The following is a 19,817-nucleotide window of genomic DNA, read 5'->3' on the forward strand; positions in this document are numbered from 1 at the left end:
TAGTTCTCTCGCAAAAAAACAAGACTCGCAAGAAAACACATTTGGTAGCTTGGCATTCTAGCGATAAACAGCGATGATAAATTAACTAAATTTAATTTTAACCATCATCGAACACACCGTCCGTGGTCACATTGGATCGAATCAAATGTGTGTCGTAAATTAACAACGAATATGTGAGATTCGCGACGGCGCAAACGATATCGTCAATAATATATAAACCGTCTTCTGAACTTTTAATGTTCGAGAACTCGCGTAGCTCGACGAGGTCAAAGCGCGTTGCTCGCGCGGATGGAAATATCCCGCGTGAATTTTCGACACGGTCGAACGATACAACGGGAGAAATGTTTCGAGTGGCGGGGAAGAAACGTAGACGGAGCATGTCAAAGAGTTATTGGTAATTGCGCGCCGGCCTTCTCGGACCATTGCCCTTGATAGCTTCATACTTTACAGAATCGAATGGGGGACCGCGTTCGTGTGTGTCTAGCTTCTCTTATATACTGCTCCACTAAAATCTTGGCCCCGAACAATAGATAATAGAAGGAATACCGTTCTCGGCCGGGACGCGGAGAAGGATCGTCTGCCACGATATTTAGGTAGCTATGTAGCCGACCGCATCCTTATCCTCCGCGCTCTCTTTTTTCTCTCTTTCTCTCTCTCTCTCTCTCTCTCTCTCTCTCACTTACTATTTATAAATTACTATCGAATGCCCGAGGACTCCGCTTCTTCGGATCATCGGCGTGAGAGAACGACGAGAAAATCTCCGTATGCGAAATCTCTCTCCTACAATAACGCGAAAATTTTTAACAGCAGCTCTTTTCATCCACTATTTATTATCGCGTGGAAACTAATTCGACGACGCGTCGCAATTGCGCGCGAGAAAATTCATTTCCAGATTATATATCTCGTTTCTTTATTTGACCATCAGAATAACGCGCGGATTTGTTCTTTTTTCCTCCGCCCGTCTATCTTATTATAACGATTGTCGCAGTTCTCATATTCGCATTGTGTTCATCCCTCACTTACTCGGCGACGCAATTAGACACAGCGGCGAAATATGGCGTCCCATCTCGTCGGGTGAGCCCGCGGTGCAATTGTCGGGGTGAGATGGAATTTTTCCCGGCGGCCGGACAAGAGAGGCAAGGAAGATGGCAGCAGGCCGTTACGCTCTCGTTTTCTTCCCCTTTTCAATTCCCCTCTTTCTCTTTTCTCTCTTTCTCTCTCTCTCCCTCTCTCTCTCTCTCTCTTCTTTTCCTCGCTCTATAGCTGGAATCTCACGGGCAACTATGCGCGCGAATACAGTAAATAATTAGTGAGCCGAGCGGGTTTCGAGTCGGCAGTTAAGCAGGTCGGTAGGTTATGCTATCTAGCAACTCTAAGCGACGGGACAGGAAGACGGGATAGCAAGAGCGTATACGGGAGGGAAACGGGGGAGAGGGAGAAACCACGTCGCTACCCCCGCGCGCTCTCCCCACTAAGTAGATGCTTGTCAGCGGAAACTTAATTAAATATCCAAAGTGGATGCCGGAATTACTACAATTAGTATGACGGCTCTCCTAACCCGTCCCTTATTACCCGGCTAGTCCCGTCCGACCCGTTCGCGAGTATTACTACTTAATGTCTAATAAACGTCACGCTGTCCCGACGAGCCGTATGTTATTTTTTCTTTTTCTCACTCTCTCACGTTCTCTCTTCTTATCTCTTTCTCTGTCTAACTTTATTTTTCTCTGTCTCTCCGAGAGTCGCGACAACGAGTCGGAATTTCGGTCGAAAATTCGCGTAGGATGAACGGGCAGTGAAACTTGGCTAATAGTCGTCATCGCAGCCATTCTCGGCTTTCATGGCCGCCAATATCCCGCCGATAACTGCTCGTTTAACAAGCAGTTGGAAAAAAGAACCGACGCAGGGAAAGAGAGAGAGACAGTGACGGGGATCGGATATTCAGGAAACGTTAAACTGCCCGGCAAACTGCAGCCGAAGAAAAATGTTACCTAATTGAATCGGTTCTGATTTCAGAAGCGCGTTAAAATAAAAAGATATTACGCTTGAGAAAAAGAGAGAGAGAAAGAGAAAGAGAGAGAGAGAAAGAGAGAGAGAGAGAGAGAGAGAGAGAGAGAGAAAGAAAGAAAGAGAGACAGAAAAGAGACGATAACAAAGCGCGATTGCATTCCCTTTTACAATTACATTACGTTTATGTGTAATGACGTATTGTAAAATTAAAATTACAATTTGTACAATACCGTCTCTCTGTAATTGAATAATGATTGGCCGAATAAATGTATCTGTGGGAAAATCGAGTTTATCGAATAAATTCATAAAGCGCGACGGGATATACTCAATATATAAATATTCATAATAATTCGCGTTTAATCTAAATCATCTACAGAAATCCATTTCGGGCTTCAATACGGGAAATAGTCATTAGTATCACTTAGCGGTAAATAAAGACATACGCGTTGTCGTTATTATTGCAATCCGCCAACTTGAAATATCAGCGATTTCATCAAGATACGTAACATACGTAATCAATGTATTGTTTCGCAATATCTCGTATTACGACATTAATGTTAACACGAAGATACGCAACTGAAAACAATTCTCCTCTTTCCGAGGGTTAAAGAGAGCGAGAAAAGAAAAGAACCAGAGCTTTTGTCTCGTCTGAGATTTTTTCCCGCCGATTTAATTGCGGGAAGAGAGACAGAGAGAATTGCCGGCGAGCGGAAGAAAAGAGACGGAAGGAGTTCGCCCAGAAGTCGTTTATTAGAAATCGACGAACAAACGGTGTGCGGCGAAGCGCTCTCGGCGAATTTCTATTGACGAATGAGCAAAATTACATTCCCCGGTCGTCAGTGTATTGCGCGCGCGCTCACGCGCTCTAATCGATCAGTGATATCAGACGGAAAAAATTCGCCCTTTAATTTAAATACACTTACGGTATTTCAGCCGACGTATATATTTCCGCGCGAGCGGAACTTTCTCATTCATTTGGCCGGCGCTTGGGCCGAGTGAAAAGTGTTCGGCCATTTGGCACGTTCGTCGACCGATAAATCTTGCTCAAAACGTCAATGTAATTCAGATTAGATTTCCTCAACCCCCACATGTCGAATGGACGACTCGTTATAGTTAATTCCCTCTAGGAATCACATTCTCGCGTTCTATTGCTCCGATGCATAGAATATCAAGAGACACGGTAGTGCCTCTTATACGCGAAATTTCATGCGATTGAGAAGTGAGAAGATTTTCATGGGGCAATATCTCAAGAACGACCGATCAATTTCGTTTTAGTTTCAATCGCTTCAGAATAAAACAATACTAGAAAAAGTGTTCTTGCGTTTTTTTATTTGTGCTTCTGATTTGGAGAAAGGCGACGATAAAGTTTCAAAGTGAGAAATTCACGATTTCAGAAACGTCATTATTATCGTCGTCGTGCGATCACAATGTGTGCATGTTCGTATGCTTGCTAACAGATGGCATATATGCGTTTTTAAAAACGTGACTAAAGTAAAATCACGTGACTTTAGTCACGTGTTGTTATTCCACTCTTCCCTCTTTCTATTTTTCGAGTTTGAGTTTCGTGCGTTATTTCTGACACCTCTCATTTGTGTGTATTATACGGTTTGGAAGACGATCATGCTTTGTTCCGTTTTTCTGTGTGTTTTGTTGAAAACCGCAATATATTTTCACATGCAATTTATTGAGCGGAGAAAAGTGCGCGGAAATAAAACAGAAACGAATGAATAATAATTTTCGATAAAACGGGGAAAAAAACAAATAAACAATGAACAAATAACAACAAGACGGAAAAATCGGGACAATCGGGAATGACGAGAATAGCAAGAAAAAAAAAGATGATACGCGCGATGGGGTGTACACTACCGAGTATCTATTTGGCGACGGAGAAGGTGGATGAGAGAAACGGTTTACAACAGAATATTGTCCCGTGTAATCCGCTCTCCAATATTTCATCAAGTTTCTTATTCCCTTTTTTTTTCTCTCTCTCCCCGTCGCCTTCTTCGAAACCGACGCGAACGCAGCACCCTCTTCTTCTTACCGCACACAAAATGTGCAAGGCTATTTTCCCCTCCTGCTTCATCTCTCTATTATATACAGCGGAAATAATTCTGGAAGATACAATCCGATTACTAACTTAGTGTTAATAAAATGTAATACGTCTGGGAGACTTGCTTTGCAATCATCGTGGCGGGTAATTGTTGTGGTTTTCGAACTCTTACAAAACCTAAACCGTTATTATCTCAAAATATATATCCTCAAGAGAAAATACTACGTCGAAGAAATATGTCGCGCTAACTCCTCGCGGGAATAACTTCTTTGCGGAACTTCTTCATAAATTTTAATTGAGTTTTTTTCCTTTTTTTTTTTTTTTTTTTTTTTGTTTTTATCAATACTTAAAATGTAGCGACAATAAAAAAAAAACACTCCCTGACATACGGGCGAAAGAGAACGCTCGGAGCGTGACGGTGTTTTTATTACTTCCGTCTCTCCGGAATACATGCGGTCCCCGCGAAGGGGGAATTAAAAAATTTAGCACAATCCGCACGCCGCGAGCTATCGCACGGGAAGTCAAGCACCCGCCGCCGTTTACTTTCAAAGAGAACGCCGAGAAGTATGAGAACTGACGGGAGAGAAAAATACGTCCTGTAATTCCGGTATTTTCGCGAGAGACGCGCGAGTGGCTTAAAACATTCTGGAAAACATTCTCACGAGCGATGGCGGCGACGGAGCAACACGGAGCAGCACGCTGCCGCGCGCAACGCTCACACCAATCCTATTCTATATCCCTCGCGGACCTCGCCGGTCACTGTAAACGAGCGGCCATGCTGCAATCGAGTGCGATATACACACGGCGAAACTGAATTTCGAAAAAGCTCGCGCACTCGGCGGACGAGAGCTAATTGTGTCAACGCGCGCGTTCATGTTTTTCCGTGCGGAGCGTCGCGCGTGTTCTGTAACAAGATTCGACTAATTAATAGAGGATTGCGACGTAATTGCCTATTAGCCGAAGCCGATGTCGAATTGGCGCTTTAAATTAAACGTCATGGCGAAAAACGATAAATCGATCGGACACACGTCCGCAACAGTCAGACGAGTAAGGATTACGATTTGTACTAAGATTTGTATTGAGTCTCGGCGCGCGCGATTTTCACCGTTGAGCCAAAACCGGACACGCGTCGATAATCGGACATTAAAAAATATAATGTTGTTAGATGTGTAAATATTAAACCTAACCTAACGCTATTCTCACCGATTTTAATATTTTCTTAGATGTTTTTAAATAGCAGTTCCTAACTTTATGTATAAATACCTGGTTATTAGTTCGTTAAAATAAATAGCCGGGTTATTGGGACATTTGCCGTATTTGTCACTCAAAATACGCGATTAATTTTTGTATTTATACAAAATGCGGTTTCTTAGTTTTTTTTTTTTTTTGGTTTATAAAACGTTAAAAATTTTATGGCAACAGTAAAAATATAAAATAGACGGGAAAAAGTAGCGTGTAATCGCCGATGGTGGCGTTAGAGATATTGTCATAGTTTCCGTGTGTTAGAGTGATCTACCGTTACAACGTCCGGCTCGCGACCAGATATTAAACGTCGCTATTAGTCGAGGTAATGAATTTTAAGGGAGATGAGCGGCTGTGCAGCCACTCTCTCTCTCTCTCTCGCTCTCTCTCTTGTTCCTTCTCCCACGCACTCCGGATACTCGACGTAAAGGATTGCCCCCGCGAAATTATTTCCTTTATAAATCAGAGGCCATACGTTTCGGCGTCATCCCACCTTATCCCGCCCCGTGCAGGCGTCCTTTACCCCTCTCGCTCCGTTCTCTCGCGACGTTTCCATGCACTGCGCCGAGAAGTGCGAGAGAAATGGTTGGGGTTTATTAACGATATCGTCGTCGAGGTGCGAGATTTTCTATTGCGCTCGCGAGACAATCGGGAGTTAATCAAAATCGTTTCTTTCGATATTTCTAAAGAAACGAGTAACTCTGGTCTCTAGCCAGATTAAATATCATCCTCTTTATGTCACAAACAAGTCTGAAAGGAACTTTGTCGTCGAAGTAATCGATTTAAATGCCGTCACCTGCAAAAGTACCGATTTTCGAAAACAAGCCTACGTTTTAATGAACCGCGATACTTTGACCTTGGCACCCGCAGTTGCGGCACATCCCTCCCGTGCGAGAGATGGGAACAGGGAAGAGACACAAGCCCGGAGGACCGAGCTTGATTTGTACTAGAATGGGCGCTGGTGGGGATGTAGTAATTTGTCGGCTTGGGAAGGCGGCTGGCTCCAGGCTGATAACGGGGGGTGGTCCATTCTCCTCTGATTCGACCTCCGCGTTACTCCGCGTTACTACCGCCGATCTCCTTGCCGCTATACTCTCCACCAACGATCTCTCTCTGTCTCTCTCGCTCTTTCCCTCTCTCTATCTGCGTTCTACAGAATATCACGACCGAAGTACCCTCGTGCGAGCGCCACGTAAGACGTGGCGATGAAAAGACGTCTGGTGAAGCGGTGTAAGACAGTGAGGCAAAGAAGTCGGGAGAAGGAGAGTGGAAGAAGAAAGTCGCAGGCGGATTTTGCCATAATCGGGCACATACCCCGGCGTTTACGAGTGACGATAACCTCTCAAAACTCCTCGCTCCACTTTTTGTATTTTTACAAGAAACGTCGGTCCGCATTGCGCCGTCTTGAGGGAATTATTACATCGGTTTGCTTTTTTTTTTTCTTTGACTTCGCGACTTAAATCCAGCGACTTCAGTCGCGGCGCTATATATATACATATATATATATATATATATATATATATTTGTGCGAAATTTTCCAGTTTCCATTCTCGTGGAAGCACATCGAGCTTAACAGCAGGACTCTCGTCCCTCCGCGGACAATCTCCGAAACGATAATTCATTTATCAAGAAGAATACACAATCGTGCCTTTGTCGCGAAACTGTGGAATATTAATTGACGCTAATTCGCTCGTAGACGCGGTAAGGTACAGAATTATTTCGATCGCGCGCTACGTGACGGAAGTCATCTTATTTCGCGAAGAATATACCTTGGGCTTGGGGATTCTTGGGCCCGCTGTGATTGGTCCTGGCAAACAAAGTTAGCCACCTAATCTCGTTTCTCCCGCTCTACGATTGCTTCTCAAATTCATTCCGCCAGACTCTGTGTATAGGGCGATGAATGTGTGTGTGTACACACACACACACACACACGAACGAGCGCGCGCGCGCATCCGGACGGCGTTTCCCAATCAGTTTAGCATTAGCACGGAAAAGTTCTAATTACTCCGTGTGCGGCGAATAACCATTAGTTCCGCGCGCTTAAAAATTTTTTCACGCCCTCTTTCCGCTCGCCGGGATTTCGAGTGCTCGCACACGTACCGTACGAGCGACGAAATAATTACGCGGAACCCGATTATTCCTCCAAGTTTGTTCGCTCGTTTGGACATTTAGTGCGGTAACGCGCCCGGGCGACATTCGCTGTTTGAAGATCCTCGTGCTCGTTTATATCGCCGAGCAAAAATAATGATCTATTGTTTTTTCTTTTTTGGCATCCAACGAATCTCGAATTGTGTCTCAAGTGTGACGGACGGGAATTTTTGTATTTCTTGTCGCGACAAATAATGCGTTTCAATTCAAATAGAAAAAATACATATATAAATTTTTCTAAATTACATATCTGTGTTAAAAAAATATCTGTCGGAGCTATTGTATATTTTATTTATAAAACTACCAGAGACTTTTTACGATCATACTACTGTCTCGTTCGAAAGCTCTCTCTCTCTTTCTCTCTCTCTCTCTCTCTCTCTCTCTCTCTCTCTCTCTCTCTCTCTCTCTCTCTCTGCCAATTTTGAATCGTTATTAATTACCACGCCGTCTCTCTTATTTCCGCGATCATTAAGGAATTCCGCGGTATGTGGACTCTCAGAGATGTCGGATTAATCAGACGGATTAATCAGACTTCCGCTCCGACTCCGAGACATCTTGTAAGACACGACAGGACTTCGCTCGAAGAAGGCGGCCCGCCCGGCTGATTATCGCAGCTCCGGGCCTAGAGAGAGAGAAAGAGAGAGAGAGAGAGAGAGAGAGAGAGAGAGAGAGAAGAGCAGTGTAAGGGCCGTAATATGTCTGATGTACGCGCGCGAGTTAAATTAAAGTTCGCCGGCGCAGCGGGTGAAACACAGCCTTGTTTCAAAGCCCGTGCGTTAACTGAAAGCCCAAAGTAATCTCACGTACCGATCCCATCGCTTTCCCCCGTTGCCCCCGTCCGCGCGAGCGTTTTAACGTTGCCCCGGTTCTCGCGGCCGGTGCGGAAAACGTTATCCGCGATTTTAACCTGCAACAAAGAGCAATTCCGTTTCGCAATTAATTGCCCGACGAGCAGCGAGACGCGCGCGCATCCGTACCTAAACTACATCCCGTTTAAACGGCGCTGATCGTATCTTATTTTTGTTTTGTACGAGAGAGAGAGAGAGAGAGAGAGAGGTAGTGGGGAGGAGGGGCCGAGGAAAGGGCCGAGGGAAATTGCTCGAAATATACCCTAATTATATTTCCTGGCAAATATAACCGCGTGCGACCCTTAAGCGGCAACATGCGATTCATGTTTCACGTTACATTTCAATTTTGCACGAGCATTCCTATAATAGAACCCTTTTTAGGAAAAGTACTATATAAAATGAATTAAAGTTAATACAGTAATCTAGAATGGCAATATTCTTCCATTAATACGATAGTGCACACATAATGCGAAATTATTAAATTAGTTTACTAAATTTACTCAAACGATTAGAAAATAACTATTTTGAGAATATTTTCGTGAAATTATACACGATCTCGGGTAGGAAAAGAAAAAAGGGGATCACAGTTCTCTTAAAAGATTTATCAGAATAAGAACCTTCTGAGTTTATTATCTCAACCCATGAATATTTTGTCTGTAACTACGCCGCGTTACGACGCAACGCGGCGATTTCTAATCAGAATTTATATTCGAAAAACATGAAACTTGCATTCTGGTTCGCACAATTATTCCCCCTATCACCGATGCACAATAAAAACACGTGTAATTTTCCGGTGAGCTCCCCACGCTATCATTGGTCACACCGGGACCAACTTCAACGTGCACGTACTTCGCACCGTACTCGCCTCTGTCACGGTATCAGACGGCCTGATATCCGATGCTGCTTAGACATTCGCTACTGAAATATTCTCCGGGATTTCCACACGAGTGGATCGGATGACGACCTCGCATTTAACCCGCGCGCATATGCGTACGTGCGTGCGTGCGTGCGTGATGCGTGCGCGCGGAGACACGCACACACGCGCGCGACGCGACGCGACGCTCGGAAACGTGAAACGTGTCGTACAATGCCGCCCGTTAATGGAGTCTCTAATGGTGTTACGGACTTCAACGCGCTTACGTTTTACATCGCACGGTTACATCGTAAAATTTATCTCTCTTTGCGTGCCGACCCCAAATAGTTTATTCGTATATAGGAAAAAAATTATTTTATACCTTGGTATCGAAATTAATGCATTCCTCCGTGAGAGATATCTTTCATTTAAATAAGTGCTTTATCGTCACGCGCGCCAAGAACGATTTTAATATTTGAAAGCACGCGGAGATAAGACACGATGTTTAATTCTGAAAAATAGTAGAACCGAGAAACTCTTGGAAAAATATTATTCTTATTGCAATTATTTTAATATCGTGAAAACATCTTCGGAGGGGACAGGTTGCCGGGCGCGCCTCGCCATTAATGAACGCCATTGTGTGCCATTGCTGGTCGCGGGGACCGCCCGGAATGTATGCGTGCACGCATTCTTCCGACTGTCAAACCACTTCCAGCGCCCGGAGAGCTTTTTAGCGAACTGTCAAACTACGTCGAAGCACGAATTACTCATTCCAACACGTCCCAGCCATCTACGATGTATTCTCGCGAAGTGCAAGCGCGGATCAAAGACCGTGGGATTCCGAACGGACTCTCGAAACATCGATCCTGGACCCTCCTGCTGATGGAGAGAAAGAGAGAGAAAGAGAGAGAGAGAGAAATCGGTCGACAGCGACCGAGACAGATTCGCGTTTAACAGCCGAGCATACCGGAATAATCCGTTACATATAAAAGCACCGCAAAAATATTTTTGCTGTCAACTCTGACAACGCGACGCTCTCTGTAACCATTTCGAAAATAAAATGTCGAGTAATCTTTTATAATTGTTCTATTTTGCGTGCGCGGACAATTAACGTGATGTATTTATGTGTGCAATTTGAGTAATATTACCAATATTTCGTTTTATTTAGATTTAAAATTATAATTCACAATGTTCGGAGAGAGAAAAAGAGAGAAAGAGAGCGAGAGAGACGGAAAGAGGAAAAGAGTGAAAAAGAGAGATATGATGAATCGCTTTTAGAGGGAATTTTGACTTAAATCCATTTGTCAAATGTGTATAACGTCTATTTTTACAATGACGTGTTTGCGATAAAAGTTTAGATCAGAGATGCGATATAATCTCGGCGATAAACTTTTCTAAATAAAATACGCGCTTTTTATCTAGTTTTTAAGTAATTTACCTTCAGCATTCCCCGATCAAAATGGATTTTAAAAATTAAACCGTCTTATTAATTGGCAAATTTCGAGTGATGCTACGTTCGGAATGCACGGCGAGACGAGCAATTTATTATTTTTATGCGATTTCGTTCTCTTTTTCGTCAAATATGCTAGATGCATCTCGAATGCAACCGACCGGAACTGGCGACAGCTGAGACAACGGAAGTAAGATGGCGGGACCCGCATATTGGTATCTTGACCTGGCCGTTGTTAAGTCAACGTATCACATCGCGAGTGTTGGTAAACTCCCGTTCCCGTAGTTATGTAATTATATTAGTGTTAGTGCAATATTCTCTCTCTCTCTCTCTCTCTTTCTGTTTATTCCAAACTAGATACATGTGCGAATACATTGGAAGTTTGCAAGTTTTCTCACTACAAACAAACGAAATTTGAGCCACAGCTTATTGGTTGGTGTAGTTACACTAGAGTTGCATGCTTGCCATATAATTATCAAGAATAATATTTTTTGTGTGGCTATATGATAATTACACGCATTTCTCTTATTTTTATTGAATTGTTACATTGACAGTTTTATTGTGTTTTTTGTTCAAAACACTATCTTCTCTCGAATACAAACGTCAAATGGAAATGACAAATCGCGATCGTCACGTGTTTAATATTTCGGTAAGTTTATGCTTTTTTCCATAGTTTTATAAAAAAAACATTTACGATAAAATTACAGGAAATCATTAAATTTATTAAACTAAATATTGTATCTAAAAGCGTGATTTTAATACACATGTAGACATCTTGTGGAATATCCGTCGAATATACTCCGGAATCCGTGGTCCATAATCTTTTTAAGATAAATATTCAGTGTTTTTCGGCATTATCTGCTTTAGATATGATTTCGTGCGTTGACTTATAGAAGTCACTCAGAAACTCGAATCTAAAAACCAGCTGAAGCGCAAAACGCTGAACGTGGTGAACAGCAGTCGATGGTACAGAGAGCTCGACGATGTACGCGCGACGATCAATACGCGCTTCGGGTAAGCGTGCCACCATCTCTTCTCAGGGCTCGGAAGCTCGTCGTGAAACTGTTTCATTCGCGCCGCAAGTGCTTCGCAATTTGTTTGATCGATAATTAAACCAGATATGTTCAGTGGCCCGCATCAGGTGATTACGGAATGCCACCAGAAATGCGTTTTAATTAATAAAACACATAAATTTTGCCGGCGCAACACGATATCATCATTTAATTACGCAGGTGTGAAAAGTATCGCGAAATTGTTCAACATGTCTCGTCCATCAAGATTAACGCAGCCCAGATATTCGTTGCAGAAGCTACGTGTTGTCGAAGGAACGAAGTATGTGAAATAATACAAGCGATATAACAGAATTAATGTGTGATCACGATGAAACAATTTTATTACGCGATATGTATTTTTCGTATTTTATTTATTTATTTTTGTTTTTAATTTTAACGTCAGTCGAGCTTTATTTATCATCAATTATATATTTACACATTGAAACACGTGTTGTGTTACAATACATTAGATATATATTCTTGCTGTAGATGGGAACGTCCGTTTCCTAAACCGAAGGCGCACTGGAAGAAGCTTTGCGACGACGAAGAGAAGAAATGTTTCAGAGTAAGAGATCCCTTCACAACATTATTCTCCTTTCCTGTTATTCCCAATTCGCGCGATTTCGAAACAAGTTTTCGTGATATCGCGAATTTTACCGCTCCTCAAGGCTCCTTCGACGAGAACGTACCTCTTGCGGATTCAAAATCCGCGCGTTCCAAGGATTCAGAAATTTCCCCGGGGAAAGACAACGATGTCCAAATGTCCATCAAATCAGAACCGATAGTTAAAATTTCCCCTCCCACGCCGTTGAAGAAGCAAACCCACGCAGTCTCGAACGTTGTCGAAGCGCAGAAGGAAGAACAATCTGTGCTCGTTGCCGTTGAAAATACATTCGCGATAAAAAGTGCGGATCTGCGTGAAGACTCGAAGTTCCATCGTCTTTCTCCCAACACCTCTGTCACATCGCACAACAAGTCGCGCAGCGGGAGAATCTACTCAAAGGAAACGTGTCCCCATCACAGACACGAAACCGCGATAAAAATTTTCGACGACAACATTGAGAAGTATCTGAGAAACGATCCGAGAACCGCGTTGCCGGAACGAAAAGACGCGCATCAATTGCCGCAACTGCGGGACGCGTTTAAATATGATCAAGTCGGGAGCGAAGTAACCTCCGCCAAGAGAATCAAAAGGGTTACAATCCCACGAAGAAGGGAACATCATCTGGATGACGTTATTGATTTAATCGCAAATAAAACTACAAAGGTCGAATCTAAAGATAAACGGAACGACACGGCAGAACGTGAGCGGCGCAACGTTAGGTCCGACGTTCCTACGTCGGATCTTGAATTGTTTGTCGGAAAAAAATCGACGAATTTGGCGAGGGATGCAAAAATGAAATCCGCGCTTCCCGAATTGGTTCAGCCGTCAAACAAAGCTAAAAGCGAATCGGGCAAATTAATAACAACATCTCCGAAATCGCAGAAACTATCTCTACACGCGTTCGAAATTCGAGACGAGCGCGTCGATAATTCAGGATGACAGGATAAAGCGTTTGACGAAACGCGGTGTAATTTTCAAACGAAATCGAAACAGACAGCAGTCGATGGCAGTGCGCCGGAACGCTTAAATTATTCGGCACACGCGCACAGAGCTCTGAAACAGTTGACGCTTGACAAAAATGTAAATTTCAAGTTGAAAACGCGGGAGGAAACGTTGCGATCGCGCGTTTCCGCTCACAGATCGATAGCGGATACGGATGACAAGTCGGTCGCGGCCGAGAGCGAAAGTCCCGGGACTGACAGCTCGGATTTTCCCTCGTACCGCGACACGCAGAGAAAATTGAGAGAAATGTGGGCTCCGAATATCGAGCAGAGTGTTAAGTGCAGGCTTTTGAGATCAGGCTCCGGCAAATCATCTTCGATGATACCCGCGAAATCGTTGGCGAGGTCGGCCCTAAGCGTCAAATTCGCCCGATACGAAACCCGGCGGAGCCGTTCGGCCGACGTTTTAGACGCCATTCCGACGGCGTCGTGCTTTCAGCGCAGGAATCCCGACAGGTGCTTACCCTGCATGCATAAATCCCTTCTGCGGAAGGCAGACGAAGGTGTCCCCTCGCGGGCATTTCCGCTACCGGAAATTGAGCGGAGAGACGACAGCGAGTCCAGTTCCGATGAGCTTTCGGAATTTTACGAGGAAGTGCGAAGGATATATTCCGAGAAGAAAGCGCTTCCGAGATACTCCGAACGAGTTCGCGAGGATAAACCAACGTCGCGTCAGGAAGAACAAGAAGAAGACGTCGCGATTCCGACCAAGATCGATGATCCGGGTCAGCCTAAGGAGAAAACGTTCAAGTCCAGCGAGAATCTGTTGTCGAGAGATCGAAAAAGCGTGAAAGCCACTCCGAGTTCGATCTCGATCTCGTCGGAGCGTTCGAGGATCTCGTCCTCGCACTCGTCCGACGACGAGACGTCGTCCCCCCTGGCGCTCGACAACGATCCGTCGCAGTACAAAAATATGGCCCCTTGCCACATGCCTACGGTCTTGGTGCCCAGCATGGAGCCCTTCCGAGCCCTGAGAAGGAAATCGACTATCATCAAGGAATCGCGAATCGCTCTCACGGAGGAGAGCGCGGCGAAGGAGAAGTCCGCCGACGAGGTACGTCACGACGACGACAACGACGACGACGACGATGCGAAAGCCGCGAAAAAAACGGCGAGGGAAAAATCGCAGCCGATGCAGAAGAAACCCGACGAGAAATCTGAGAGGAGGAGTAATGAGGACGAGGGGGAAGATGAGAAGGAGAAAGAGGATACGTTCTTAAATAAAACGAGAGTTCTTCAGAAAATTAAGTCAGAGCAGCAGATGACATCGCCGATCGTGGAATCCGCGCGAAGGGACGAGCTGAAGAGGGGACACAGTTGCGCCACCGTCGAGGATTTATCGAAAGACTCTACGAGAGGTACGTTCGAGACTCCTCGAAGCAAGGTGGAAAACGGCCGAGAGAGAGTAATCTCGGAGGAGAAGGATTCCGCGAAGGAGTCGGCTTCTTCCTGACGGGGCCTGACGGACGCGGAAAGACGGACGGACATGCCGCTGTTAACGGTCGCCGAAATATCGCGATTTCTTGCAAAAGAGATTCGGGAGGGCGCGTCGGCCGCGACCATGCTGGAGATCCTGGCGAGGGAATTCTCCTCGCGGCTGATAAAACAACAGAGCACCGCGGCGGGAATTAGGCGCGCCAAATTAGTCGCGGGATTAACGAGCGCGCTCGCGAACTCGAAGCGTTACCTGAACCCCGATCGGTTCTCCTCTGATCTCGTTTTCTCCACGGAACAGCCGCCGGCTTGTAATTCCCGTTTGCTGAGACGCGCGTTACCGCTCGAATCCTACAATCTCGTCGCGCCGTTGCTGGGCATGCCGATCTGGTGGCCGAAGAAAAAAAGAGTCAAGAGCGCGGTCGAGGTCGAGGCCGAAATAGAAGCGGACGAGGAAATGGAAGACGAGATCCCATTCAGTCTGGTGGTACGTACAATACAATCGGGACGATTGTTGATTGATTTAACGCTGTTGATCTCTCGTGACGAAAAATTTTCACAATCGTGAAATTTTTCTACCCAATGAAAACGTTATCGTTAGCAACTTAGAAAATTTTCCATTTTCAATTAAACTTCTATTAAGACAGAGACTCGGAGAGTTAGCATTACCTTGAAAATTGCAATTCTTATCGCATTATATACTTTTTTCGCGTTGAATAAATCGGTTACTTAAGTTGGAAATGCAATATCTCATTTAATACTGAGGGAATTCTATCATTTCGCGAAGTCCGCTTTGTCGGTTCGAGAGTTATTAGTTGAAAGTAAGCTTTTATACGCTCGCAGGTGCATCCTCCGACGACCAGAGACATTTCGACGAACGGAGATGAGCATAAAGTAGGTCAGGTCAGATCGAATCCTTACGCTCTCTTTTTGAGAAAACCGCGACGCAAGGTAAGGTGACCGACACGGCGCGAAATAATATTATATATCGCTCTTTCTCCATCGCGCGCACGACAGTTTCTTCTCCCGCGTGTTAGTTAATTCCGAACAACTCGCAGGTTGTAACTTGGCGTCCTTTAACGGCGGCCGATCTCAAAGGCTACGATCCCGAGGCCACGCTCGAGATGCGAGCGAGAAACATTACGGACAGGATATGCCGTGACTTCTGTCAGTGGTTGCGCAGTTTAGGCGGCGCCGAGAAAATTCTCGACGAGGAGGTCCTCCGAGAAATGTTCGAAATTGACTTTACGGCCGAGGCGAGCAGAACAATGCAGGTATATAGAAACAAAGTGGATACCACCACGACGTTACACACTATTGCGTTATCACCTATGCGTCCGTGATAATGTGCCCTGCTGGCGTCATATTGCGAGATGCATGATGTAACAACAGCGCACGCACTTCGAGATCGGCGAAACGTAGAGCGGGGAGGATGGGAGAGAGGGAAGGAGAGGACGAGATTTGAATTATAACTTTAGCGTGATATCCATCGGACTGACCTGATTGCGCTCACGTCGTCGTCTCGCGAATAAAACGCGCGTCGAATCTCCGGACGAATTAACGTCACTCCTAAAGAAAATTGCAAATAATTCGAATTTGTTTTTCTTTTTTTTTTTTATATATAATTAATAAAGAAATATTCTTCGTGTTCGACGCGTATTTCAGAAAGTGAGAAAACGAATTATTTGTCGTTTACGTGTTAATCGCGCGCGTCTGCTTTGAGACAGATATCGATGAAGGAAATGCCGATGGTGCCGAACAAGATAGCCGAGCTGAGACAATGTCCCGAAGCGGGCGAGTTCACCATGACCAGGAAACACCTGCTCAGAGACGCCAAAGCCGAGAGTAAGCCGGCCAAAACAATGGCGTTTGGTACCTCGATACCCTGGGAGCATCAATTTGTATCGCCCCGGAATCGGGTGTGGGAGAGATGGTTGCGGTGCGAGAACGTGATGCGGGATCTAGAGACGATGGATGTGGTCTGGAAGGGCATCACGCATTTGGACAGCGTGAGGACCTTCGCCAAATGGCTCCTCGAGCACAAGAAAGTACGAGACTATATTCACGTAGATCTCGCTTACAAGAGTTGGCTACTTTTTTTTTTTTTTTTTTATCTCATCTCTCATTTCAGATGTCGCTTCCGGACGCGCTGATGAGCGCGACGACCGATACCGCGAAACAGGTGATGATCGACGACGAGAGGGTGGAAGCGAACGAAACGGCGGTTTTAAAATCGTAATCGACGTAAACGGCAGCTTTGTAATCGAGCGATCGTCGTCAATGTAACGATCGACGACGGGAAAAGGGGCGTAGTGAGAAGAAATTGTCGATCGCGACACACTCGAAGCGCTCTCTGGGTTCCGCCATCGCGCCAAATACGGCCCGTGTAACCGATACGACCGCACGATGACACGACGCAGAACGCCCATTTCCTGTATGCGGCGAACGGTTAACCTCCGTAGCCGCCGTTCGACGCTTCAATCGCGAACAATTCCCGGCGAAATTTCGACAAACGTTCAATTACGAGATCTAATTTTCGGCTAATGATCGTCGCGTTTCGTTTTCGGCGGCGCGGCGACGTTTCGTACCGCGGAGGCGCGCGTTTAACGCGGAGTGGTAGGAAAATCAAGTTGCTTTCTCCGCGCCGTGGGGCTCTCGGAATCAAAATGTATGGATCATTAAAAGGCGCGCGAACGGTTACCGGGCCATCATTCCTGATTTGGTGTGTAGATTGGATTAACAGTCCGATTTCACGGCGCGAATTAATTCATTGGCAGCCGCGCGGCGTAGCGCAATCGACTAATGCCACGTATTTCGGCTGCATCAATTATCGATCATTCAAGCCTCATTCCACCGAACTCGATTAAGCGCAGTCGTGTGATAATCATTGTAATATTAATATAATGATATATACATTTGCTCATCAATAACGTGGTGTAACAGCTCATCGGGCATTGGGAAGAAACGAAAAAAAAAAAAAATAAAAAAAAAGTGCAAAATGTTCTTCTACGAAACATACGTATTTAAATCAAAGGGTTAATTAATTAATATTCCGCGTTTGCACGTGTTCTGTGTTCGCATGTGTTTGCAGCTTTTCAAGCTTAATTAACAACGCGCACGGATGCGCGTTACACATCGCGCGTGCAACTACCTGCTACTTTAAAAATGATTTCTCGTCGCGCGACGCGACAAGAAAGAAAAAAATAAATTCACAATGAAAATGTGGAGCAAAGCCTTGCAGCTGAACCATAAAGCCGACGATCTCGCATCGACGAGTTGTCTGGCGAAATAACGCAAACGAGCCGATGAAATATTGGAAACGTATCACGAACGCCGGATGTCCTGACAGTGCCTGCTTACGACGGAAAACGCGCCTTAGACAACATCGCAGCGGAGGAGGAGGGAAAAAGGAGAGCGGGGGAAAGAGTGGGATTCACCTCGTTTGCGATGCATCTTCTTCCTTCCCTTTTTCTCCCGTTGTAATTTCTTTCTCGTTTTTTATTTTCTCTCGAGCGCGCAATATCGCGAATTCGCAAATTATCATATCACGTCGACAGATGAAGAGAGATTCGTTGTGTCATTACAGATCGCAACGATGTCGCTGATTTCGCTTCAAGATTAACGACGATACAAGAAAGATGGTTTTGAACTCGAGAGCGATCCGCAATTAATTTGAATTTGATACGCGGTTTTGAATCTCTTTTGCTTATTTGTTTTTATCACTTGCCTGACGGCGGTTTCTGCGCGAAAAACACAGAGCATTATTTTCGCGCACGCGTTTTGGTGTGTTAAATATTTGTCTCGCTTGATGTATTCAAACACCAGGAAGAACAAACGTAATATTTTTAAGCAGTTTATTGACTGTTTTTGTTTTCGTAGTTTAAATACGGTCGGACAAACAATGCGGATGCAATTTTTCTCTTCGCATCAGCAGGTTGTAATTCACAATCTTAAATGACGATGCGCAAGTTGAAGAAAAAAGGACAAAAAAATATTACATTATTGAATGCCGATATATTATAACGAGTTTCTTTTCTTTCCTTTTTCTGGAATAAATCTGCGTGGAAAAAATAATAATTTTATAAAAACAGATTAATACAAAAAAAAAAAAAAAAAAAAAACAGATTAATATATCCCGCGCTAATAATAACAAGAAAACTATCCGGTCGTCTCGGATACTAACGAGGACACTGCTGAAAAATCTCGAACTTGCAAGATACAGAGAGCGCTCTCGTTGTTCTTTTATTTTAACCCCTTTTCCGAGAGAGATCTGCCCGGTGAGTCACGAACTTTGCGAGAAAGAGGAAAAAAACGAGAAAAAGAAGGGCCTTTTAAAAAGGAGACAGAAAGGGAATCGGAAGCGCATCGGAGGCACAAGGAGGGGAAGGAGGGTGAGTGGGTGGTTGGACGAGCGAAGGGGGAGTTTAGAGTCATCATTGGCCATTGGCCATCCGTTTCGCTCCACTTGGGACGAAGGATCCCGCTCGACCGAGAAATTTAACAAGGCGCACGCTCCCGACTGACAATAGCCAACTTTCCTAGCGCCCTCTCCCTCCTCCCCTCTCTTCACCGCGTGTGCCGGGGTTTTAATTACTTCAATTTGAGCCGAGCTCGCCTCGCGATTCACACTGCGAACGGGAGTCAACTTGGCCGACGGTCTCGCGATTTTTCTGTCGGATCGTTCGCCGACGTCCGCAAAAATAGAACGTGCGGCGAACGGTGTTGGTCAGATGAATGAGAGTTAACCGCCGAGTGGTACTTTCGCACGGAACAAGTTTAAAACGCGAACTTCCGCCCTCGTCAATCCGGTTTTGCGAGTTTGATCAGCTGACTTTGTCGCGCGCTGTTACCGTTTATTCGATCGATTTTAATTGCGATTTTATTCGCTGATACACTTTTTTTTTTGTCCGTTGAAATTTTGTCGAGAATATACGTACGCGACCCGCGAACCGAAACCAAACTACACATTTGACACACATCGACTCCGATTTGACGCGTAGTTTCAAGATTGGAATATTGATACGTATCGTAATTCTCTCTCCTTTTTTCTCCCTTTCTCTCTTCTCTATTTTCCCTCGACTGTCCCCGGCACGCGAACCTGTGTCACGTTCTCACGAAATGCACCGCG

General features: G+C 45.0%; 1 protein-coding gene across 2 annotated transcripts; it reads left to right on the forward strand.

Moving 5' to 3' along the window:
• The first annotated feature begins 11,649 nt into the window (after positions 1–11,649).
• On the forward strand, positions 11,650–17,664 carry LOC109852505. 2 transcript variants are annotated; one of them, XM_020423712.1, is made up of 8 exons: positions 11,650–11,739; positions 11,831–11,930; positions 12,140–12,215; positions 14,991–15,176; positions 15,533–15,640; positions 15,748–15,963; positions 16,417–16,737; positions 16,821–17,664. In XM_020423712.1, exons 2-8 carry the CDS (start codon positions 11,860–11,862, stop codon positions 16,926–16,928), a joined length of 1,086 nt encoding a protein of 361 aa, XP_020279301.1. In that variant the 5' UTR covers positions 11,650–11,739; positions 11,831–11,859; the 3' UTR covers positions 16,929–17,664. The 2 variants fall into 2 exon arrangements, with proteins under 2 accessions (XP_020279301.1, XP_020279300.1); XM_020423711.1 differs by having other exon boundaries at positions 11,737–11,930.
• The last annotated feature ends 2,153 nt before the right edge of the window (positions 17,665–19,817 follow it).

Source organism: Pseudomyrmex gracilis, unplaced genomic scaffold (assembly GCF_002006095.1).
Source record: "Pseudomyrmex gracilis isolate BER0280 unplaced genomic scaffold, ASM200609v1 scaffold_30, whole genome shotgun sequence".
Classification (NCBI taxonomy): Eukaryota; Metazoa; Arthropoda; class Insecta; order Hymenoptera; family Formicidae; genus Pseudomyrmex; species Pseudomyrmex gracilis.